Below are 25,783 nucleotides of genomic sequence, written 5' to 3' on the forward strand. Positions count from 1 at the left end.
AGTTCCTCCTACTTACAACAACTCTAGATTTTTTTTGTTGGAGAACTCCCTTCTCCATTACTTTCCTGGCTGTCTGTTGTTTAGGTGGGATTGGCCACACTATCTCCAGTTCAGAAGGTGGATCATAAGATCAAAGCTTGACTTAACAATGCCTTTCATTTCTCTGCCACACATAACCCAAACCAGACTTTGAAGGTTAGCCTTGGGAATTACACTGCATTGACAAAAAAAAAAAAAAAAAAAAAAAAAGAAGAAAGAAAGAAAGAAAAGAAAAAAAGCTTCTCTCTGAAGATTTGTAGAGATGGCGCAGCCCTTCAGAGCATTAGCAGTTCTTCCAGAGGACTCTGGTTCCAGTCTCAGCTTCCTCACAGCAGCTCACCAATGTCCATAATTCCAGTTCCAGGAGATCTGATACCCTCTTCTGGTCCCCACAGGCACCAGGCACTCAAGTGGCTCACTAGCATATATGCAGGCAAAATATGCATATGCATAATAAAATGAGATGGATACCTTTGCAACTCTAATAAGAGTGTCTGTTTGGGAATGAAGCCAATGCAGACAAGACTGAGGAAGAGGAGTCGATTTCTTCCATCACCATCTGAACACCTGGATACAGCCAAGCATGAAACCAGATCTCTGAAGTTTTCAAGTTATCTGAAACAATACATTTTCTACTTTCAAGAGTCCAGGTTCCTTTAAAATCCCAGTCAGGGAGTTCCCTGTAGACAGAGTATCACTGTGCATATTTGTGAATGTCATGTCATACTCTGTGTTAGGACTAGATACCCAGATTCAAGTTGCACATGGAATTGCTCTTAAAACGTTCATTGTGCAGAGACTGAACATCCCTGTGACAATCAGTCACAGACAGTGAGAACAGCAGCTAACTGGGCATAAAGACAAACACTGAAGTGGAAATAGACTTTCCTGCCATGAGGGAGTCACTGGGTTCATAATTTTCACATGGGGAGTCTAGTCTGGAGGGAGACAAGGCATCCAGGTAGAGCCATGACTTATAGAAAATTATAGGAGTTTAGAGAAGTAGGCATCTGGACACATCCAAAATGCAAATTAGCCCTGTATTATCTCCTGGATGCATCATACAATTTGACAGACTTTCTGCTCATCTTTTGGCACACAGTGAATGGCCATGTGTAGTATAGCCTGCAGCCCCTACTCAGCCCAAGATGGCTGACCATCGGCATATGAGCAGCTATACAACTTACAGAGCTAGTACAAAATGAAAACAGGGGTCCCATTGTCTAAAAATTATTATGCTCCAGAGACGGTAGCACATGAGCACTAAAGCAAACACGGGGCCCTTCCATGAGGCTCTATGCATCTACACAGGGCTCATGCTCAGGAAGCTGGTAGGACACAGGGTCAGGGACGAGTCTACATCTGACCCAAAGTGTACCTGGGAGAATCATCACCACTGGCAGGTTAGTCACTGCAGAGCCAGCCTTCAGCCAGTAAGTTGCCAACCAGGCCAGGTGAGCCCAGGCTAGGAATGGAATATTCCCTGGCACTGTGTTGCTGGGAGGAGCTCCCTCTTTCTACAATAAGCAGAGATGTACAGACAGATGTTTCCTTCTGCTTTGACAAATCTTTCCAACTGTTGTAATTTAAGAAAAGCAGTGCGTGAGGGAAAGATGCCATGTGAAAGGGTTTATTTAAATGGAGGGTTTCTTTTAAATTAGGGGAAAGGGATCATAAAAAAGGGGGAAGGTAGAGGGGAGGCCAGTTTCCCAGGACAGGAGCAGTGGGAGAGAGAAAAGAGAAGTAGAGAGAAAGAGAGATAGATGGAGAGAGAGAAATAGATGCAGAGAGAGAGGGGGGAGAAAGAAAGAGAGAAGGATGGGAGGTGGGCAGGGCCCTTTCAAAAGGGAACATAGTGAATGTGCACAGGTGTTGCTCTTAGTGGCTGCAGCTGAGGGTATATCCTGTCAGGACCCCAAGGACAGGCCAGTACAGATGTCTGAATACTAACACCCTCCCCTCTCACACTCCTAAAGTTAGTCCAACAGTATTGTAGCCAAGTGTCTATCACAGGGTGGGTACTTGGGTATCCATGGAGTGGAAGAACAATTTTACAGAGATCAGCAGGCATTGCAATCAGTTCTTATCATGCAGGAGACAGATCTTCCCAGATTTTATCCAATGACAAAATCTATTATATGTAAATGTGCATACTCTTTCCTTTAGTTTACACTAAAGAAAACTCTGGTTTTTCTTCTCTCCCACTCTCTGGGGATATTTCTGTCTTTGTCCGCCAATACTTGGCCTGCATGATGGAAACAGAGGTAGTAGGCACAGGGAGATAAAACTAGAAGCCCCTGGGAGATGAAGGGCTTTTCCATGGTAAGGACCTGAAACAAATATAAAGGAAAAGGGGAGAGAAAGGAAGGGAGTATCTGGGAAGGCCTAGCTGAGGCGAGGACATGGATGGGACTTGAGAACCAGATTTTGAGACAGATCAAGGGAACCACAGCATGCCAAAGATGCTGGGGAACAGGGAAGTTGAGGGAAGGGCTCTTAGAATGACTGAGTGTTGGGACTTCCGTTCACCTTGGAAAGATGGTCTAAGAGAGACCACAGTGAAGGTTGGAATCACTTGTAATGGCTTATCCCAGGCTGTGATTGTTTGTGTGGGGGTCTGAATTATTCTTCAGTTACATTGATATTCTATGAGATATGAGTAGGTAGTACAGATATAAACAAAAATGTATGTTAAGCCCTACATTGTTCCAAAGGCAGATTCATCTGTAAAATGTTTCCTCATCTTAGAAAATCATGTTAGAATATTAAAAGCCCCCCTCAAAGTCCTGTAAAGTGGAAACCTGTTTAAAGTTGTTGGACACTTATTTAATATATGGCACAGAAAATATTTTATTATTGTAAATGAACTTTAAAATAATGTAATTTTATAACACTTGTGTAAACCCTCCTATCATAGATACAGAATCTATTTTAACTAGAACATGAACACTGCAGAAAGTAGGGGACTATTAGAGTAGCTTCAGGATTTGGAGCTCTTTCTTCCTTGTGTTTGAGCACAGAAAGGAAAGAATTAGCATTTTAATTCCTTCTCTCCCATCTATGGCTGTTGGTATTCTTTCAAATGGATTGTGAGTACACAGGCAGCATTCTAGAGGCACTGGCAGCTTACCTGTTTTGAACCATGCTCATGGCCATCCAGTCACCAGGGTACACGTTCTTCCCAATGAGGTCCTTGAACATGATGAATGTCTCCATCAAGAAGTCCTGCAAAAGTGCCCAGCACACCTGTCACCCCACATTGTCACAGGGACAGACTGCACCTGCCTAGATCTTGGTGCAGTTTAAATGCCTTCTTTATTTTCCTTTAGAGTGCCAGGTTTTTGCTAAGGGATTCAAAACCATCACAATAGGTTGAAAATGGAAGTGTCTAAGCCAGCTACCAGGACTCTGCCTCACCAGATACAAGGGGAATATGAATAATAATGAAAAGTGGACTCTCCAAATAAAGCACTATTGGTTCTGTCTTAAAGAATAAAGAAGTAAATGTATTTTCTGATGATTTTGTAATCATCTCCCCAAATATGTATTCAAGAAGTAAATAATCCACACTATATAGAATTGTCTCAGGTCATTGAGCAAACACACTATTATTTAAATGAACATCTAATTAGCAATGCATAGGCATAGCTAATCCAAATGTCACACATGCATATAAGCTCATAAAGAAGGGAGGTAGCAAGGGTCTTCTTCTCTTTTAAAGAGGTTCAAAAATGGATTTAAATGTTCTCCAGCAGATTTTGCAGCAGGCTAACCTTCATCTTTATCTTTAGAGAAAATAAATTCAGCACAAATCCAGACAGCAAAGTCAAGAACCACCGCTACCAAGAGTATCTTGAGCTGCAGGTAATGAAACCAGATCCCCTAGGTGATTTAGGTAAAGCTTTGGACCCAGAGTGAACCTGCCCATCTGCAGTTCTTTCCTTAAGTAGTGCTTGTCATGTTCACTGCAGACTCTGTTCAAAGAAAATCTCACCTAAAACCCAATATATGAAATAGATAAAAAAAATAAAGATCAGCTCTGTTTGGGGTGTGTGTGTGTGTGTGTGTGTGTGTGTGTGTGTGTGTGTGTGTGTGTCTTTATGGCAGGGTACTAAGGAGGTTATATAGTATATCATTTCAAAAAACACTGATTTCAGCTAATTTGCAAAATTCTGGAAATGACATTGGTTTATTTACAGCAAATTTCACTTCTAGGAAGAAGTCACCTCTGTAGGATAAGGTCCCAGCTTCCACATCAGCAGAATGGAGTAATGTCTACCTCACAAGGTTACCATGAGGATCAAACATATACTATATCCTGGATGTTTGGCAGAGAGCCAAGCTTGTAAATGACCTGCAAAGGCCTGCTGATGATGGTGGGTGTAGCTGATTAGTACTGAGAGGTAAGTTGTGCTCAGGGACCAACTTTCTCTGTACACTTGTCACAGCATAGTGACAGCTGCCTTTTGCTGGGTGCTTAATACTGCTCCTATGATCTCTTCAAAGCCTTGTGACACAGATGACACCACCCCTAGATCAGAGATAAAAACAAAAATTAAAAACAACTGAGGCTTAAGAGAGGTTAGCTTGCCTGAGGTCACAGTGGTTAATCTAAGATTCTAACCCAAAATTTTCAGGCTGCAACACTCATGGTCTTAAGCCCCCAACCCTTCATGATTCATCAAGGAATGTTTGCTAACAGGAATCTAGATGAGGGAGCCATAGCACTCCACTCTAATGGACTGAAGATGTGCTCTAGAAATCTAGAAATGAGTCATACAAGAAATGGAATCACACATGTATGTCACAATCTTCAACACACATACTTGAGATCTGTAAGGGGAACTTCTTGTCCCAAACTCATGAGAACAAGAGTATGGTTCTGTCCCTCTTCTCTATCTCTTGCCTGACACCCGCCCCCTTCCGTGTCCTGCAGACTTACCACAAGGTCTGAGCTGGTCTGGAAGGTCTCAATATAGAAGGAATAATGCTGGTCGCCCATCTGGTCTAAGATGGCTGTCATACATGCCACAAAATGACTCTATAAAACATAAGGAAAAATATAATGACCATGAAATCATTCCTTTCCATCTCCTTGGCTTCAAACTTGAAAACAAATAGCCATCCTAGGCACCGATAAAGGACTATCCTCCAGTGAAGAGTCTTCTCTTACTGGCGTGTAAAATTCCCTGAGAGGACATGTCATCACTGCCAATCCATTAAAAAGGCATTCATTGAACACCCTGTAGCTGTGCTAAGAGCTCCAGATGCAAAACTAAGAACAGATTCACTTCCTAATTTCTGTGCTGTTTGCACATTGGGAACTGTATTCTGTGTGGATGTTGGGAGATTCAGCCTATCGTCAAGATCCTTGGGGGCAGTCAGTTTCATTTTCTGGTAAATAATTTTGTCTGTAAATCTCCATTGTCTTGTCTGTTCCCATATCTACTCCCAGAGGAGTTCCTGGAAAGATCAACGGGCTCTAACAGCACTGGTAAGTGCATTGTGAGTCTCTGTGGAGAGATCAGCTACTGGGTTACCATGAATCAATCATCCGCGAGCAATCCTAGTACCTACCAGGATTGGTACTTGTTGGGGCTAAGGGAGATAAAGGAGATGTGAAGAAACAGCCTTTGCCATTTATGAGCTTATTATTTAGTTGGGAAAGCGTGATCCATGTCGATGAGGAAAGGATTCAGATGAGGGAAATCAAGGTAGAGACCTGAGGAGGAGGTGGATCTTAAACCCTGGGAGTGGAGGAGCCTGAGTTATACCCAGGCATGCACCAGTAGGCATCAATTCAGCCTCTTCTATGTCCTCCTTCCTCGAGTAGTAATTGTCTGTGCTGGGGCATGCTGGCATATATAAGCCACACTTGAGGAGCTATATTCTGGGAGCTGGCAAAGAAAGCACTGGCCATTGATCAAGGAGGGCCAAGATGACATTCTCAACTGTTTCTTATAAGATCCCATAGGGGCTACCATCTTGGCCAGAGGAGCTCTCATTGTGGCCCAGCAGAGAACATATTTTTAGAGGGTGGCCTGGATGATGGGATATAAGGGATGTCCAGGGGCTTGGAAGTTTCATGTTTGGAAAAAATAAAGGAGTGTGTGTGTGTGTGTGTGTGTGTGTGTGAGAGAGAGAGAGAGAGAGAGAGAGAGAGAGAGAGAGAGAGAGAGAGAGAGAGAGAGAGAGACAGACAGACAGACAGACAGACAGACAGAGGTCTTTATTTTAAAAGTTCCCACTTTGTTAAAAAAAAATAAGAAATATGTATGTGTGCATGCATGCATGCATGTATGTGTATACCGGCCAGCCTGTAGGCATGTTCTAGTGCTGGAAGGACACGGTTAATGACCCAGGAAGCCCCTCTGCATTCCTTGGTAGGTCTCTTAGGTTTACTAAATGGTTTACACACTCTCATGTACCAAAGTAGCTCTCATAGGCATAGGATAAGCTCTCTTTTGCTTCCTCGTTCTTTTCTATTAGGAAGTTAGTGGTAGAATGCTTTTCTATCAACAAGTTCAGCTATGTGACAGAATAAGGTGAAAATATAGGGTCTTTACTTAAAAATACTGATAATACTGGAACACCTAAGTTGCCTTTTAAAAGAAGGAACTCTGTGATTTAGCAGGTCAGCTGCACAGGAACTGGTAGCCACTAATCTCACACTGTGTTTAGGAAACATGGACATCTGTCAGAGAGCACCAAGCCTAGACTCTCAGGGGCTCTAGTCACATTGTTCATAGGAGCCTGAAGCCTTGGGGTGCTACCTGCTTGTTATTTCATGTTCAAGCCTCCAGGGGGTGTTAGTGAGTTTATGAAATTATTCACTGCTTTCAATCCAGGCTGAAATAGCTGCATTCTGTCTAATTTAACTGGATCCCACTGAAACCAAGAAATGAATTGTAGCTCTGCCCAGGGAGAATGTAAGAAAGGAAGACTGTAGAGTTTGAAGAGATATGTAGGTAGGTGTGTGTGTGTGTGTGTGTGTGTGTGTGTGTGTGTGTGTGTACATATGCTTCCTCTACTCCCTCCATCTCTTCTCTCCCTTCCTTAAAGAATGCAGCCTGTGACCACTAGAGGGCTTTTCTTTTCACATGGTAGCTGCCGTGCAGTTTGTTCGGCTTTTTATTTATTCCTACGTGAGCAGACCCACTACACTTCTTGCATATAAACAGTGAAAATTACAATATAAAGGGCTTCTTTTTCCTTCGTTTGGAGTTATCTTGCTGCTGGTCAAAGGCTGGCTCATTGTACAAGGAAGGGGGCACCATCCTCTGCAGGTAATTCCACTGCTTTGAGGTAAGAGATGTGGGAAGGTTTGATTTTTTTTTTTTTTGTCTTTTTTTATTTTTTAATCGGTGATCTTGTAGGAGAAAATGCGGTCGTCTCTTGGACAACAGTTTACTTTAAATCTTTGGCTAAATGAGTACGGAGTCTGTGAGCTTGTGTGTGTGTGTCTGTGTGTGTGTGTGTGTGTGTGTGTGTGTGTGTGTGTGTGTGGTGAAAATCCACCATTGTCAGAACTGCAGGCTGCCCCAAATGTCTCGATCCGGAAGGCTTGTTATTCCCAATGGCTTGATTTGAATTGAAAGAGGAAGAAATGCAAAGCGCAAACCTCCTCGGAGGAGCTCAAGTTGCTTGGAATTACCTCAAACAGCCTGTGTTCTCTGAGGATTCGTTTAAGGAAACTTCTATGCTTCTATTTTTTTAAATAATGAAAAAGAGAGAGGTTTTCTATTCTTTATTAGAGAGTTTGGCCATTTTATGAAATAAACTCTCATTGTTTTTATTAGGAGTCAGCCAGTGTGTCAGAGTTCACAGATCAATCGGAATCACTTTTACCAGCTTGTTAATTTCTTTGTCCTGATGAGCACATAGAAAAGCCCAGTTGGGTGCCTTTCCCTAGGTTTGGCAGTGCACTGCGATGGAAGTTTAGACAAGTCACTTGCATTTGCCTGTTAATCATAACGTGACTCCGGTTTATTTCGAACCGGAAGCATCCGGTTTTCCTACCACAGTACCTAGCTCACTGTTATCGATCCTTAGGTGATCCCAGAGATGGGACTTTATGGGAGACCTGGTATGCAGTGAGCCACAGGCTTAGGGTCACTAAAGGCTCTTTTGGAATTGAATGGCTGTATACGCTTTGTCATGTAATGAAGGGATAATGGAACCATGCTGTGCTTCTCTGATGGGTAGCCCCTTTTCAAAATCATCTTCAAGATGGCAATTGTGTCTTGCCCCTCTCCTGTGTTCACAAGTTTGAGACCATACTTTCATACCTGCTATATTTTAAATGCACAGAATTTGGGGGTAGTGGTAATGATCAGACTGTTTTTGCCCTGGCAACCAACAGAGCCCCAAGGTTGATGCTGCCCAAACTTCATGTCGTTAAAAGTTCAAACTCCCATCCCCATCAACAACCTGGAAAAGCCTCAGCATTGCATTGGGTATACTCAGGGAGGTGGGGGATCCCCTGTAATCTGGGCCAATTAGAACCCTCTTCTTTTTCTTCCTGGCAGAAATTCTGTAATCGACATATATTTACTACCAAGCATGAGGCAGCCACTCATCCATACCAAAGCAGCACACCAGGTGCTTCCATGGGAAATTGCTTCTTGAAACAGAGTACCAGTGGGACTTGCATATTAAATTCCAGAGAGAAACTGAATCTGAGACTCTGGCGCAAACCAGGCACAGTCACCTCGCTCCAACTGGATGGTTTAAAATGTGGCTAATGAATCACAGCACTAAGACACACAGTTTGAAACTAGGTCAAACGTGTAAAAATAAGTACAATCAACACAGGCACTTGGCTGATGAGGGGCTAGTTAACACTGTGAGTGGCAGGGCATATTTGTTACATTGGACCCTCTCAGCTATCCAAGACAATCAATTCTTTTAATTAATTCAGCCCATCACTACTCTCACAGGGCTTACACATCTGGGAGAGAACCGAAGCTCTGGGGGAAAAGCATCAGGGTCTCTTAGCTACTATGTGCTGGCAAGAGAACAAGAGATAACCAATCCTGTATGAGCAATATATCAGATGACTTCAGTTCTGGTAGGAACTCTCCCCAAATCATTACACTGGCTCCTTTGCATTAAAAGGCACCTTCATTATCATATTATTATTGGAAATACTAATAGCTCCGAATACAACATTCAGCTTAACCATTTCAACTTAGCAACCTTTAATGCAAACACACACACACACACACACACACACACACACACACACACACGAGTCAAAACTCTTGCCATGTTAGAGTAAACTGAGGGCAAAGGCAAAGCTATCATTTGCTCCATTTTGATACACAAAATAGAGGAGGGGGACTTGGCTGCTGGGAAGCCTCCCCCACTCACCTGAGATTGGTGGGAGAGATGAGATCACAGACGGAGGGAAATAGGCAACTTCAGGAGCTTGCTACCTAAATGCCAACATTACTATGAGATACCAGCTGGTGACACGTTGCTATAGTAACTTCAAATAATGTGCACGACCAAAATAAAATACAATATAGAAAGCACTAAGGAGAGGAGATGAAGGAAAGTTTGCATGCCGAGGGAGGCTCACAGGGAGATGAAAAGTTCTCTGGAAGGGCCACACTTTGAAGAATAAGAGTGGCCAAATGCCACTCTCAGGCTGCTTCTCTGCTCACCCCCATGTTGGCTATGTGCTTATGTAACAGATTTTATTCTTGGATTAAACTAATGCTGTCTGTATGGTGGATCCAGGACTGACTGGAGGTGGGAGGCTATGGTGTCAGGAAAAGCAAGAGCTCTGAAATCCATTCATCTTAGAGCTTTGTCAAGCTGCTGGGAGTTGTAATTTGGAACAATCTTTAGGGCGGCTGAGGTGTCGAGTGTGTTCTTTTATAGCAATGCCAAGTTTGGGTACAGTCCTGGACAGTGGGGGCTATAGTAGGGTGGCTAAGGCTATGCTCCAAGGTGCTTACACCTAGTGCTTCCTGGATGCAGTGCCAGGCCTGGGTTCCAATCCCAGCTATGTGCCTGTGACCTTGAGCAGAATCTTGTGTGCCTTGCTTGTCTAGTGTGTCAAAGAAGATTAAGAAACAATCTGTTTCATATGGAGAAGAAAGGATTAATTTATATAGACAGCCTTACTACTACTTCTATTATTAGTATTATTATCATTGTTGACTGTAGTCCAGAAAACTACACAAATCGTCCAGGTAAAATTCTCAGTCTGCTCATAGGAAATTCACAGCCTGCACTGGTAGACTGCACTGTCTACAAACCCATTCACTGCTCCCCATTGCAGCTTGGCACCAGCAGCTATATGCTCTCCAACTCTGAGTGGCCTTCGGTTACCATGTCTCAAGTCCAGCTGCTCAGGAAACAGAGTGTGTGCCTCTTGGAGCAAAGGAGGCTGGGAAGTTTCTTTTACTTAGGGACCGTTGCTGGAAGGTGGGAAAAGTGATGCTGGTGTCCAAATTGTTCAAAAGCATGCTCTACCACTGCCTTTTTGGAAACCTTAATCCTTCAGCTGTCTGGCTTTAGGAGGTGCCTGTCATTGTGTGTCCTGAAACTCCTTAGCTACCCAGCTGCTGTGTGGTGGGTAAAGCCAGTTCCCTTCCTCCTTGGGGAAGTGAGCACACACCTAGGAGGTTTGTGTGATCTGTCCCATGTCAAGGGTAGAAATCATGCGAGAAGAGACAGGTGCTTCCTGAACGGTATGTCCCCGTATGCATCCTAACATGGCTCTCCTGAGCATGATAATCCAGGAGGGCTAGCACCATGCACCCCTGCAGACATGGTAGGCATTAATGACAGACAGATCAACTCTCTAGATAAAGCAAGGCCAGAATTGCAAGTAGTGTTTCCTTAGGAAGCAGTCATCACTGAAGGACCAGTGGGGAGGCCCAGGAAGGCTGCTTTGAGTCAAGGCCTGAAGAGGAGCCTGTGTTCCTCACACACCCTTCTCAGAGGTAACAAATGCCTCTCATCCTAGCTGGAGGGTGAGTCTGCCTGTGAGATCACTGCCAATCTTCCAAAGAGAGCAGTGGGGTAGTTTGTGGCAAGGGAAAGTGGAAGGAAGGCAGATCCTAATCATTCATTCCTTATTCCCATTCATCATCTCCCTGAGACTTCTCAGCATACACATGAGATAATCTGTGTGCCCATTTTATAGATGAAGAATGGGAAAGGCATGAAGCCAAATAACTTGTCTAGCAGACATTTAGTTTGTGCCATGGTAGGAATTAAAATCAGGGCATTTTAGATTCCCAAACTTGTATTTTCATGGACTTGTATTCCATGCCATGACTTCTGTTTGGTATCCTTTCATTCACTGCTGTATTGCTAGGATCTAGAGTAGAACCTGAATATTGCATAAGTTTGATAAATATTAATAGAGATTGAATTTATTATTGCATTGTCTATCTCTAAAGTAATGTTATGGGGACCCTCCTCTATAAACTGGAAAATTAGTTTGGTATTGTCACCTTTGATTTAGCAGAGGCCAGAAATCTAAGAATTCTTCCATTTCTCATATTCTATCAAGCCCGAGTGAGTAACCCTTTTACACATTTCTTGATTCAACAAGTACTGATTGAGTACCCACTGTGTGAGGACCCACTGTGTGTCAGGCATGGTTCTAGGTGCTGAGGCTACAATGTGAAGATTATCAAAGGCATTTTTATTGAGAAGCTCTCATTCCAGATGAGTGGGACTAAAAGCAGGAAGATACATCTGTGATAAGCCAACACACAAAACAATTATAGGCAGTAGTTTGCTCTACAAGGGAAATACTAGAAGGCAATGGACAGGGGCAGAGGGCAAGGCCTCTTATTTTGTACTGAGTAGACAGATGTGGGTTCTTGAAGCTAACATATGAGTGAGAATATAAGTGATGAGAATGACTGTGTAAGAAACTAGAAAAGCATCACAAGCCAAGTGAAGAACAGAATCAAAGACTCTGGGGATAGACTGAGGGCATCTGAGAGACTGAGCAAAGGTCAGCATGGCCAGATGCTATGGGCAAGGAAGAGAAAAATACAAGGTGATATCAGAAGGACAGGCAGGGGCTAGCTCCCAAGGGTGCATGGCAGTCAGGGGCAGGAACTGGCTTTTCGTCTTAGTGCAACAGAAGCTCTCAATCTGAGTTTTAAGAAGCTTGCTATCTGCTGCCAGCCCATCTCCAAGGAGTCACTCAAGAACTGTTTCCAGGGCCATGGGTTTGCAGAACATGTTAAATTATGCTTTAGTGTTGGCCCTTCCTGGATCCTGGCAATGTCATCACTCCTGAGCAAGTGTTTTTCACTAAATGATTACTTCATAGCACAGTCTGGCCCTCCTGTGGGAGTACACATGGACTCCAGTTAGACATTGATTTCATTTGTCTTCAGATTCAGTGTGCTCAGTTCCCTGTTGTTCACTGCTGACTAAACAGAAAACTGCTCCTGTCTATTCCCAGTCTCCAATTAAAACCATCTGAGTCTGGGGGATCTACCTGAGAGGCCAGCTTGCTGTTAAGTGGGTTATTAATTGGGACGGTTCATTCTTTTCCTAAATAGAAGATGGTTTTTCTAACTTCATCCATGAAGGTATAGATGGGGAGGGTCACAAATTTGATTGGGAAAAGAACAACTTCAGAAATAAAGCATTTTTCTCTTTGTTGACACCAGTGATAGGCTTCCAAGCTTCATAATAAATGTCCTAAGAAAATCTGTAAGTCCTGGACAATAGGGTATAGTCCTCAGCTCACCCCGCCCCCATCAAACCAGAAGCATTGATAGGGTTTGGAGTTTGGGGTATGTACACTAAAAAGCATTCCATCTTTTCCTGCAAACGTATACATCTAGGTTAAATGACTCAAAGGCACACCTTCCATGGGAAAAGGTGTCACAAAACGCCATGAAATCTGAGATGGGGGAGCTGTTAACTAAATGACAATAATAACTTCCATTTAAAGGACAGTGTGCCATTCACCATGGTGAATTCTGTATTTCTCCATCTGTATAGATGGTTTATAGGGTCATAGCAAGGAAAGAGAAAAATTATAAGGAAGATAAACCATCACCAGTCAGATGCTCATGTGTCAGATACAGTTGCAAATAATGTCAATGGTCACCACAGCCATTTGTGTAATACTGTGGACCAGCTGTTGTGTTTCCTCTTTTACCAACAGTGATGGCTGATCTTGGTTGTTGACTAGACACGACTGGAAAGAGGGAACCTTAGTTGAAGAACTGCCCCCATCAATTGGCCTATGGGCATATTTATGTGGTAATTTTTGATGATTAAGGTAGAAGGGCCCAGCCCACTAAGGGTGGGGCCATCCCTGGGCAGGTGGGCTTGGGCTATGTAAGAAAGGTAACTGAATGTGTGCCTGGAAGCAAGGCATTCCTCCATGGCTGCTGCTTCATTTGGTGCCTCCACATTCCTGCTGAGGTTTCCCTCACTGATGGATGATGAGGTGTAGTGCAAATAAACCCCTTCATCCCTGCGTTGATTATGATCAATGTTCAACCATAGAAACAGGAAAGCACACTAAAACATCAACATTTACTAAATGTTGATAATACTGTTTGTACCTTACAGATGAGGAAGTCAAGGGGCAGGGAGATGACAGAATTTTTCTAGACCAGCTTGCCTCCTGAAATGTTTTTGTTTTCTTTTCTTAAGGAGGGGGGGGAGAACTATTGAAATCATAGAGTATTGTAATTAAAATTAAGCAATATCTCAAAACTCAAGGAAGCGAAACAATGATATATTTCATCTTAGCACTACTGTCAGATAACTCCTGAATATTAGGAAACATTCTAAGCATCTTCTGTGCTCCCATAGGAATGGAAGCAGGGAGAAAGGGATGCTCACATGCACTTATGTAAGGTTGTATAGGTGGAAACAAAAGCAGGCATACCAATCATGAGAGAAAACAAAGCTACACACACAACCAGCTTCTCAATAGCTGTGCTATACTGCTTGAAGACTCTCATGATCATAAGTCCCAATGAGATTCCATTATCTGCACTACTTTGGGCTCGTTACATGGGGAGAGGTCCCTGGTATCACACCAATGCCACATACTAGGACACATCTGCTGTTCCCTACTGGTAGTATTGTTGGGACAAGTGTGTCTTGGTACAGTGGCCCAGCTTTTCTTGACATGCTCTGGGACTCTGGACAAGGGGTTTTATCTCTTTAAGACCCCATTTTCTTTTTGTGAATGTGGTTATGACTGCCATCTCTAGGACTGAGGTGAGGATGAAGTCAGAAGCCACAGGGAGAGGGTCCCCTAAAATGTCTCTCCAGTGTGTAGCCTCAGCTCCTTCCTAGTTCCCCAGGAACAGTCAGTTGACTGTCAGAATTTGCTTCCAGTTGCTTGTAGAGGGTGATTTAAATTGCCCCATGGATCCAGGATCTACACTGCAGAAGTGAATTTACATAGGATTTCCCTGCTTTTCCCTTGGCAAAGCCTTCCCGATTAAAGGGACAGAAGGTAGGAAGACAGACATATTCATAGGCAGTCAGGCTAGGCTAGGCCAGAGTTTTTTTGTGGGGAAGACTACATTGTGGATAAAAGAATTCCCTCAGTTAGTCCTCTTGCTTCCTGGGGACTGCAAAAGACCAAGAACCACCTCTCCCATCCTACTTTAAATATCAAACTCAACTTCTTAGCCCAGCCACCACTAGTACCTCCTTCTATCTATTGTCACTGTCACAAGTGAGAAACAGGGCTGCTTCTGGTATCTACTGGGTAAACGATAGGGCTGATTAAACTCCCTGTAATATATAGGACACACCACAAAGCAAGGAGTGACCCAGTCCAAGATGTCACTAACCAGTGATGTTATGTGGTCATGTGGACAAAGACACACATGATATGATGATGAATGACAAGTATAAAATGAGTGCTGTAGGTAATGTTTGCTCTGGGCTTTTAAGTAAGGACAAAGTGGATTAGAGATATTCAAGGGAACTTTCAAAGAGAATGTAGGTTTGAGGAATGGCAAGGTTGAGAGAGATTAAACTAAGAATAGGAAATGACATCTTAGATATATAACAGAAAATACTTTTCATCTTATAATTTGATTAATTTAATTGATTGGTGGTGACTGCCTAGAGAGTTGTGTTGGGAATGATTTTAAGGCCAAGTCTTAGCTCAGCAGGAAAGACAGTGGTGATCGATTAGTGATGTCTGCCAGAGGCCGGCGAAGGGAGTTGATAGTACAAACACTGAGAAATCGCTGTCCCACTTTTAGACAGTGGAACAGAATGAGGACAGAGGCAGAGGTGGAAATGAGCAAGAGGTTTTGGTGCTGCAGAAGTTCACAGAGGGAGATCATGAGAGATGTGGAAGGGCCTGGAATGGCAGGCTCTGGGCAGCAAAACTCAATCGGTAGGTAATGGGATGGCCTGCTGGCACCTGCCTACTGTGTTGCCTCTGGGCCAGCTCTGATGACAAGGTAAAGAAAGCTACTCAAAATCCTTGCTCCTCATTTCTATACCGGGAGTGCTATTTCATCTGCTAACAGTGGTGGGATCATGAGGCTTTGGTTCTTATGAAGCTCATCCCAATGATGAAAACACCCCTATGAAGCTGAACTCTGGAGTGACTGAAAAGCTGACTCCAAGGGTTCGCAGTAATGAGTTCCTGCAAAGCATGCCTGCACATACCCGGGCTCAAGGAAGAGGGGGAAGGAGGGACAGATGCCTATTCCTGAGCCTCCCATGCTGGCTGACCCTGGTCTGGACACAGCTTTGCTAACCAACCCAAGCCTTCCTGTTGGGCTCTGGCTCCTCACGGGCAGTCTCTTTTCCTGGGAATGATACTCACCCATTCATTCATTGCCTTGAAAGTTTTCAAATGACATCATACTAACTTACCCCACACACTTCACCCCGTTCTCACCTCTCCCCTCTTGGACCCCATTTGTTCCACTTCCCTGTCCTTCAGAATGGTGGTTGTGCTCTGAAATCCCTGTCCTCTGCAATTAGTGTTAGTTTAGCTGCCTGCAGACTCCTACTCCTGCCACCATTAATAGGAGTGATACTGCAGCTTGGCATGGATGCAAATGCCCCCTTCCTGCCCCACCCTCCACCTTGGAGCAGAAGGCTCCCTGGCCACAGACCTGCATGGGAAGTTTCCTTCCTGTACCAGCTCCCATCCCTGCACTCCTTTCCACACTCAATTAAAGAAAAGGCAAGTGACACAATGAAAAATGCCACCAAGAGAGCTGGCCTGATAGTACCCAGATATCAGATTAACATTACTACAGAAGACTATCTACTAATTCCATCTAGAAAAAAAAAAAGATTTCAGCTTTGGACTGACTTGTTCTGTAAATCCCCTGTTGGGCTCTCTTGCCCCAGCAGGTTGCAAAAATCCTAGCAGGGGTCTAATGGAACTTAAAGCTTAGAGTTAGAGGGGCGGTGGAGCAGGGGTTTCTGGGACATGATCCTGCAAACCAGCTTCTGTAACACAGGTGAAGGAGACAGAGCCCCAAAATGCTAGGTGCTTTTCCTCCAACATAACACAGCCTCTGAAAGTAGCAGAGGTGAGACTAAAAGCCAGTTGTGTGAGCATATGGTTACACTGACTGCACAATAGGCCCTACCCTCCGAATTGCAGTCCCATCAAACTCCCACAAACAAAATGACTATTTCTTTCCCCAACCCCCAAGTCCAGTATCAGTCACAGAGGTGTCTTGATACCAATACAGAATTGAACTTAACCCATAATTAAGTCTCATCCTTGAGATCTATCTTGTTTCCCTCCCTCTGCTTAGGGAAGAGCATGCTGCTGTTGCACACTGATTTCCCCTTCAAAGCATTGGATAGGTGTTCCTGTGACCACTCTGCCTCCTGTTTGATCCATCACTCCCTGTGCTCAGCATCTGAGTCTGATGGAGAGCATTGAGTCAAAAGCCAAACAGATGACCATAGACTTTCCTCTAGAGAGTGGCAGTCATCTAAAAGTGCATCCGAGAGGCATGTGGCTGGGCACTGGGATGAACCCCAGCTTCATCTGGCTGGTCCCACTTTGTAAAAACACATGACCATAAGGCCAGCGTGTGCAGACCAGAAAAGACTATGCATAACCCTCAGTTTTCTGTTTCTTCTGGGCATCAGAAGGGTTAGCAATATTGAGCTAAGTTCCCCTAGCCCTGTCAGTTCCACACTGCAGGGGTGAAAGGACATAGCCTTTCCCAGTGGCTAAAGCTACCTTATTCAGAGAAGCCAGCCCATCAATGTGGGCATGAAACCTATATCCCAGAAAGCCCCCCAGTCCCAGTCATACCAGGACAATTGGTCACCCCATCCAGTTATCTCATGTTGCCAGCCTGATCCCTGTGGGCACTGCACATGTGATCCCTTCCAGTGATTTCCTTATGCTTACATGCTCCCCACACCCCATGCCCCACAATGGCATTCAAAGTTGCCTGCCATCTGGATCCTGATAGATTTTTCTCTGTGCTGTCTACTGTAGACTTCTCTTCCCTCCCTCTCCTTATGCTCCAACAATGGCAACAGTGGTCTATTTAAGAATCCACACAGGTGTTTCTTCCTCCAGGAAGCCTTCACAGACTCTATGTGACTGTTTTGTCCCCACCAGGACAGTTTTATCCCTATACTGAAAGTCTCTCTTCCCTTTATTGATATAACATTAGTAATATAGCATTGAATAAGAGTCATAGATTCAGCTAAGATTTGGGGATCTCCAATTCTAAACTCTGCCAGTGCTCACCCCTTTCCAATAAATAAATAAATAAATAAATAAATAAATAAATAAACAAAAATGCTGACTGAACACCTTTGTAAATGACTATAGCCCTATAATGAAGCATCCAACATAATTGACATCACACTATAATTAAGACAATAAATGCTTACTGCACTGAATCAAGTCATCAATTATGCTCCAGCAGAGTGGGGGTTAGAGGTTTCATCTGGGAATTTTAAAGGCCCTCCAACTTCAGAGTGTTATCTGCTGCATACCACCATTTCAAACACATGGAGATAGGGCCTTCCCTATCATTCTGAGTCAACCAATTATCTTCTGAGGATCCTTAGGTTTCCCAGGAGCCATGGGCCACAGTTAGCAGAAGAAAATGGAATGCCTCTAAAAGGATGACACTCACTGCTCAATGTGTCCATTTTCCACGAAGGAGCCATGTAGGCTCCCACCTTAGCAAGCTGATTGGACCAAGGGACTAATAGAGTAGAGATCAAGAGGCTTGAGTCTAGTCCCAACATTGCTATCAACAAGCTGAGAAAACTTGGGCAAGTCTCTGTTCCACTACAGGCTTCAGTCCTCTCTTCTATAAAATCATCAACTGTTCCAGACTCTAAATCCTAAAGATCTATAATTAGTATATAATATGTGGAAACTAGAATTTTGATCCTTTCTTTTGTTAGTTCCCTGGCTGACTTTGGCCTTTGAGTCCATGTTTCCAAAGGTATTTTACAATAGAATACTATGCTATCATTCTCTAGAGACACTGGGATATTGAAATGGTTAGCTTTTAACTGTCAACTTGACATAACCCAGAATGAACTGGGAAGAGAGTCTCAATGAGGTTTTGTCTACATTAGTTTGGCCTGTAGGCATGTACTTGTGAGATTATATTAATTGATGTGGAGAGATCCAGTCCACTGTGGGCTGTATCATTCCCTAGGCAGGGAATCCCGGACTTCATGAGACTAGAAAAATCAATATCACAGCAACAGAAATGAATTTAGGGCATATGTCTACTATTCCCTGAGTGACTGATAGGTGAGATACAGATCTTTGTGGCAGTGAGTTCACCAAATATGAATGAGCCAGGCTTACCTGACTTTTGGGCTGACTGTCTATGAGATCTTAGGCAATGCATATAATCCCATGCAAGCCATTTCCTCATTTCTAAGTATCTTTGAACAATGATCGATGTAGCTCAGGAAGGTTCCAGTTCCTTCTACTCCATTCACCAGTGTGGCCATCCATGACCAGTAGCAGAATTGCCCAGAGGCTTGTGAGAAATTTAGACTCTTAGGCACCAACCCACACCTCAGGATCAGAATCTCATCATATGACCTGCAGGTGGGTACTAGCTCCCTTGAAGTTTGCATGGAACTGCTGAAGCACAAAATAGGTAGTCAACAAAACAGTCTTTGTGAGGATCCTCCTCAACTCTCTCCTTTCACTTGTTAACCCTTAATCTTTCATACTGTGTGCAGGGCCAGGGGCATGGGCCTCTACCACAGGATTAGCACACAGTAGGACTTCAGTAGACCTATGGAGATTAGTCAAATGTATCTCTTAAATAACTGATGGTCCAGGAAGAAATGAAGACAGGGAAGCCTAAAACCCAGAATAGGACTGCTGGAGGTTAGGGAGTCAGGTTCATCTGTGCACTTCTGTGAACCAAATGCATACCAAGCAGTGGATAGACATCCTTCCTGACAATCTTTACAGCCACGCCAGGAAGTAGATGCCAGTATGTACACCTTTAATAAGCAAGGAAATTTTGGCTCAAAGAGGTAAGGTAGCTTGTCCCAAGCTGCTTTCAGCTAGTGCATGTGCCAACAAAACTTAAAGATAGTCAGCCGCAGCAAGACCTCTCTGCAGAATGCCCTAGGGAGGGGGAGCACTGGGCATGATGACTTGACTTTGACCACAGGCCTCTCAAGGGCATTACTGTCTCTCCATGCTCTGGGGAGAAGTGACAGGAGGCCCCACAATCGAGAGACTGGCTTGCTATTCCCAGCAGAGAAGCTCATCACAGGGCTGCCTGCTCCATGGGCCACTTGTCTGATACACTTCACTGACTCTGGCTGCCCCTGCCCAGGACTCTCTCCTGCAATTGGATATTTTACTTGCAAATACATGCAGCAGATGATGCCAGGCTTCCCAGTGACAAGTCCAGGCTACAGTGAGAAAGGCTGTGTGAACTTAGGAGTAGGAGTAGAGACACTTTCTAAAAACTGCGTGGTGTGGACGAGCCTGGAAGTCCTAATCTAGGCATCCTGAGCTCCAACATAAGAAGCAGTTGTGCAGAGGACAGGCTCAAGGGCACCAGAGATACCGGATGTTATATCATTCCCCTGGGTCTTCCTCTCCAGATAGATGGGAACAGGAAATCTGCTTGGAAATCATGTTCCGGTCAATATAATTTCACCACTCAACATGAGGTGCTGTATGGCACAGAACCTGAAGGAAATATCTATCTGTGCTTCAGTCTTGCTGGCTTTCACCTTCCATTCTCTTCTCTCATCCCTCCATTTCTATAGAGGTTGGGAATTTGTCCACTTCCCCAGTAGTAAGTAGTTCTTTCAAGGTGTTCCTCATGCCTGCATCAGCATCAGCTATCTGGGTACCACCTCAACACTCACGGAATCTGAGCCTCTGGAGTAGGCTCTGCCCTCCAATCAATTCTTAATGAGCCTGATAGCAGTGGGGTATCTGACAGTTGCTCCCTTGTACCTAAGGGAGCTTCTGGGTAGGCATTTCCAGGGAGCAACCCCTATAAGGGGAAGAAAGAGGGACTGATATGGCTGGTAAGGCCAGAATGCATAGTGATCCATGCTTGTTATCTCAGCATTTAGGAAGCTGAAACATGAGGATGGCCGCCAGATTGAGGCCATCCTGGGCTACACTGTAAGACCCTGTCTCAAACAAGCAAACAAGGCCAAAAAAAAAAAAAGACTCCCAGGGGTGGGAAGTGAGGCTGGGAGTAGTAAAGCCCTACTATGTTCCAGTCCTCCTATCAAGGGCTCATGACTTTGTCTCTGTATACAGTACAAAAGTGTTAAGAGTTAATGAGTGAAAGCAGAGGGCTGGGTAGGATACACAGAAAGACTATATTTTATTGTTTACCTACTTGTGCTTAAGTAGTATTTGTTCAAACTTCAAGGGGCCTAGTACTCACCTTTGGGTCATATAATGAGACTCTGGTTCCCGAGGCCTTGCTGGCACCTCAGAGTCTGCATTTTCCATAAGATTCCTGGGAATTCTGCTGCTGATGGTGGTGGACAGCCACAATTGGAGTAGAACCTAACTGTACCACTTCTGTGTTCACAGATGCTTAGAAAATACAGAAATAGTAGTTCACAGATCCTCTATGTGTCAAAGGCAACTTAAAGAACAATGTTCCTATGACATCTAGTCCTTGACCCCAACCCTGCCTCAACAGTACCTACTCTTAAGGATATGAATACCTGTACAATGACATCATCATCAACAACATAGGGGGCTTATGAGAAGGCTGTCTATGAACACTGTGTGGAGCAAAGTCCCCAGGGACTTTCATGTCCTCAATGTGGGGAGGGCCAGATGAAAGTTTGAGACAGGCTCCTTGTCAATGTCAGCTAATTCAGGCCAGGGGTGCTGTGGGTTACATTTAAAGAAAATGAAATTTGTCATCTTCTAGCTCACCAAGGCAGGAGGCAAATTTATACCCACGACACCTGGGCTATATTTTCGAGAGGCTATGGCTGGGGCATGGGTTCACTGGGTTTAGGGAAGAGAAATGTTGCTGTCTCCAGGGTAACCATGTCTGCTGATCTTCTCAGCTTCTGCAGTGGGTGGGGTAGGTTCCCTGAAGACCTTCATTTATTCACCAACATTTTCATAAATTCTCATCTCCGTGGACTCAGGCAAGCTGGAGCTGAGAATTAAGTGTCCCTCCACCCACACCTGGAAGGATACAATTCAGGCAGGGTTAGGGCTCATGCAGAGGGAATTTCACCTCTTCAGTTTGGCTCTCTGGCTCTCTGCTTACTTTCACTTCTGCCACCCCCAAAGAAAGCGCTTTCTATATTCCTGGACTCCTCAAATCTCTGTGTCTCTCTCTGTTGATGGGGGAAGTGCTTCTGTGTATGTGTTTGTCTTACTGGATGATAAATAAAGTACTGTTTGGCCAATAAGGCAGCAAGTTAGATGGAACTATGTGTCAAAGAGGATTCTGGGAAACGTAGTAGGGAAGTGGTGTTCCAGGCAGGAAGTGACATAACAAGGAAACTCATATTTAAGCAAGGACAAACAGGAAGTTGCCCCTTTTCCCCTTCGAGTCCTCCAGCAGCACCATGTGATCCACCTGCAAGGGAGGACACCAATGGAAGGTGTCCAATAAGTCTTATAAAATATATAGATTTAAGATAATTAAGACTGAGTTAACAGATGAAAATCCTAGTCATTGGCCAAGCAGAATTTGTACCTAATATAAGTCTGTGTATTATTTTGTCCATCCACGCAGTGGGCTGAACTCAGGCAGCTTGCGGAGACTGCCCACGAGGTGGCAGAGCTGAGAGGCTTTGGTGGAAAGATTTATCGTAACACTCTGTCTCTGTCTCTGTCTCTGTCTCTCCCACCCCTCATATTTTTAAAGTCATTTCCCACCTTTGGTTGTAGTGTTTCCCCACATACCATCTCAACATCACAGGCAGTTGGTATTGAGTCCCCAGAGGTTGGGAATCATGTACTACCCATGTCTTCATCCTGTTCCCATCACAGGACCTGATATAGGCTAGGCTTTCCATAAACATTTGCGGGATCCATTGTGTGCACAGCCTCCTACTTGTCAACTCCAGATGTGTATCTTACAGGCATCTCAGACTGCAGGGGCTTACTTAGAAACCTCCATCTTCCACTCTTTACCCCAGCCTCCCACCTGATCCTCTTTTATAGCATGCCAAGTGGCAGCCCATCCTCCCTTCCCTGGGCCACCTGTATGTGAGGCTTCAGGTACCTTTGACACTTTCTCTATCTGGTCATTCCATCTTGTGGCTGATTTCTTTCCAATCCCACCTCTAAAATATGGCTAGACTTTATTTTTGTCCACCCTAGGGTAGATCATCAAAGTGTCTCTCATGCACTGTAGCCATAGCTCCAAGAGATGTTCCAACCTTGCACCTGATCCTCTCAGAAGCAATCAGAGCTGATATCACACCCTCCTAAGCTCCATGTTCCTGCCTTGACTCAGTCACCATAAAGCCTTCTGTCCTTACCATCCTTACCAGGCTTGTATCTGACACTGCTGCTCTGGGACACATTATTCTAATAGCTTCTACTTTGTTTCTTCCTACTCAACCTTTTAGTTTTCCACCTCAGCCCTTCTCCATATCCTCAATTAGGTATTTATTTATGGATTGGATTGTTTAGTGCTTGTCTCTCTCCTAGGTGGAGCTCCTAAATGGCTGAAAATTTGAGTGTTTAGTCCACCACTGCCTTTGCAACACCCAACACAGGCCCTGGATGTAAGACATGCACAGTAAATACCTTCTGAATGCACACGTGCTTAAATTCTAAACATGAAGCTCAGAAAGCCATGCTTACTCTCTCTCTGTTGTTAGAGCTGATTGGCTAGCAAAGGTGAGCCATTCCCCTGATGTGAGGCAAGAGTAGGCAATTCAATTTAATTCTTCTCAGTGTGGTACCAGCCGCTTCAATTACATTCAATTCATCTTAATTTAATTCCAAAAGCCTTCACAGACACCAAAGCTCTGACAGCCTTTATTCTAGAAGTAGAAACGTCACTAATGAAGACAATCTATTCTTTGCCCTTAGGAGATACCCCCTTTATTCATTCACATCTTCTGGCCAAGGACAGATGTAGGACATGTGTTTGATCTAGCCCATACATATTAGCCTGCAAACAGGTAACTGGTTGACCTAAACTGGCTCTCAAGGCATCACTCATTGATGGGTATGTTTCTCAAGGTAGCTGCAGAGGTTCAACACAGTGTACTACCAGCATCAGTGACCAAGGACATAGGGTCAAAGATGCAGAGTCCGGTGTCTGCCTTTTATGATTGGTCAGGACAGAAATTAAGTGACCGAAATCCTCTAGCCCACCTTTCAAATCTGTTAAAGGGCTTCATAATTATTTCATTAACTGCTCATGTTTTTTCACTTCATCTTACAAATACGAGATTTAAGAGAACTCACTTCTCCCAGTATGTGAAATGACTGACAGCTGAAAACACATGGTGTATTATCAATGTCCTAAAGTGGTTGTATTTACTATCAGAAGCAGTATTAGGATATACAGGCATCATAGCCAAGCAGACACAAATAGCAGAGGGTCTGGATGAGTTTTCTGGCAACCAAGGCATAAGAGGGGGGAAAGAAAGAAATAAAATATACCAGCTTAAACAGTTTTAATTTTCTGGAATGGAAAGCATACACAGCCCTCTACGGAGGCTGCACCACTTTCTCTACTGTGGCCTGGCAGGAATTTATCACAAGTCCTTATGAAAAGACTTTGAGTGGCAGTATAGACCTTGCCCTAATTAGTTCCACACAACAACAAATGCTGTGCAGTCTGATGCCAACCCCACCTCATAATCCACTCTCAATAAAGACATATCTTTGAGGCGAGGCAATATGTCTTCCAAAGAGCCAGCTTCATCCTGGGCTCAGTTTAACTAATTTTCTCTTCTCTCCATCACAGTGGCAATCACACATCTACTAGTTAGGAGACCAGCAATCTAAGCTTCCCTGCTTCTTCTTCTCCTGGACAAATCTCCTTTGCATTCTATCCATCTCCATGTCTTTGTTATATAGTTCTGGACCATTTTAGAACACTCTAGATTTCTATAGAGCATGATGATTTATGTAAGATCTCAAAGGGAATCGGTAGCCAGTCTGGCCTTGAACCTTCATCTTCCTGCTTCAACCCTCTAGGAGCTGGAGTTACAATCCTGTGCTACAAGGCCCAGGCTCATGTGTGAAGCATAACCAAGGTGCTGCGATAATAAAATACTGGCACAAAGAACTTGTGAGACCTCAGAACTGCAGGAGCTTTCTATGGGTTTTCATTCCAATACCCATCCTTATAATATCCCAACTAAAGACACAACAGTTGATCAAATGACTTTAGAGAGAGGGAGAGAAAATATTACCTACCCCTGGTGCTCTGATAGACATACAAGAAAATTTTCTCATGTTCAACCTAAAACTCCTCATGTTTTGGATCAATTCTGCTTCTGCAGGGCATTTAAATGCCCCAAATTATATGGGGAAATGTGTGCTTTCAAAACATGATCTTTACTTGCCAAAATATTCCAGAATAATACTAAAATTTCATCTGTTGCTTCTGTCTGGCCCTTGGCTTCAATACATTAGAAGTCAGGGATCTGTTAGTGAGAGCTATTTGCTTGGGATTCTAAGAAACCATGTCATTCCTTATCGAGCCTGCCCCAGCTGCTAATGACAATGAGCCACAGAGCCTGCTGGATGCCCCCACTACCTTAAGTAGCTTTAGTAAAAACAGAAGCGCTAAGAGGTGAGGGTCCTTTCCCCCAGTCAATTATAAGGATGACTGGACTGCTGATGGATGGCACGCCTGCTGCCTGCATGGCCTCTCTATTCTGGCCATCCCTGCCACTCTGTCTTTTCTCCTGGCCTTGCTTACCAATCTTTAACAGAGCTCCGTGACTAATACTGAATATTAAAATGTGACATTGTTCTCATAAAAATCAATATTTAAGCCACATGCTACTAATTCATAGTAAAGTGAGAAAAAGGCCCAAATAGCCCCCTCTCCCTCTATTTTAATCCTAAGGGGAAGGGCTACTGTGGTGAAGATTAAGAGCCCTGTATGTAAAGGAAAGCTGAAATTTGAATATGTGCACAGGGTCTCCAGGGGAACATTCTAAATAGCCAGCAACATTGTTATTCCAAGGATGGGTTTCCTGGCTTTGCACATGCCTCTCTTTAATTTCCCCCCCTTTGGGGCTTTTCACTCCCATAGAAACATGTGCTTGACATGGAGGGGGATGGAGGTCA

At 44.0% G+C, this 25,783-nt stretch overlaps 1 protein-coding gene across 1 annotated transcript in view; it reads right to left on the reverse strand.

Annotated features, from left to right (window-relative positions):
* Dock2 (dedicator of cytokinesis 2) overlaps positions 1–25,783 on the reverse strand; it is a 377,575-nt gene that overhangs the window by 79,344 nt on the left and 272,448 nt on the right. The window contains exons 28-29 of the mRNA XM_035448098.1: positions 4,982–5,080; positions 3,170–3,264 (exon numbers count right to left, since the gene is read on the reverse strand). Of these exons, the coding sequence (XP_035303989.1) occupies positions 3,170–3,264; positions 4,982–5,080 (194 nt within the window). The remainder of the gene's footprint in view (positions 1–3,169; positions 3,265–4,981; positions 5,081–25,783) is intronic.

Source organism: Cricetulus griseus, chromosome 7 (assembly GCF_003668045.3).
Source record: "Cricetulus griseus strain 17A/GY chromosome 7, alternate assembly CriGri-PICRH-1.0, whole genome shotgun sequence".
In the NCBI taxonomy this organism is placed as follows: Eukaryota; Metazoa; Chordata; class Mammalia; order Rodentia; family Cricetidae; genus Cricetulus; species Cricetulus griseus.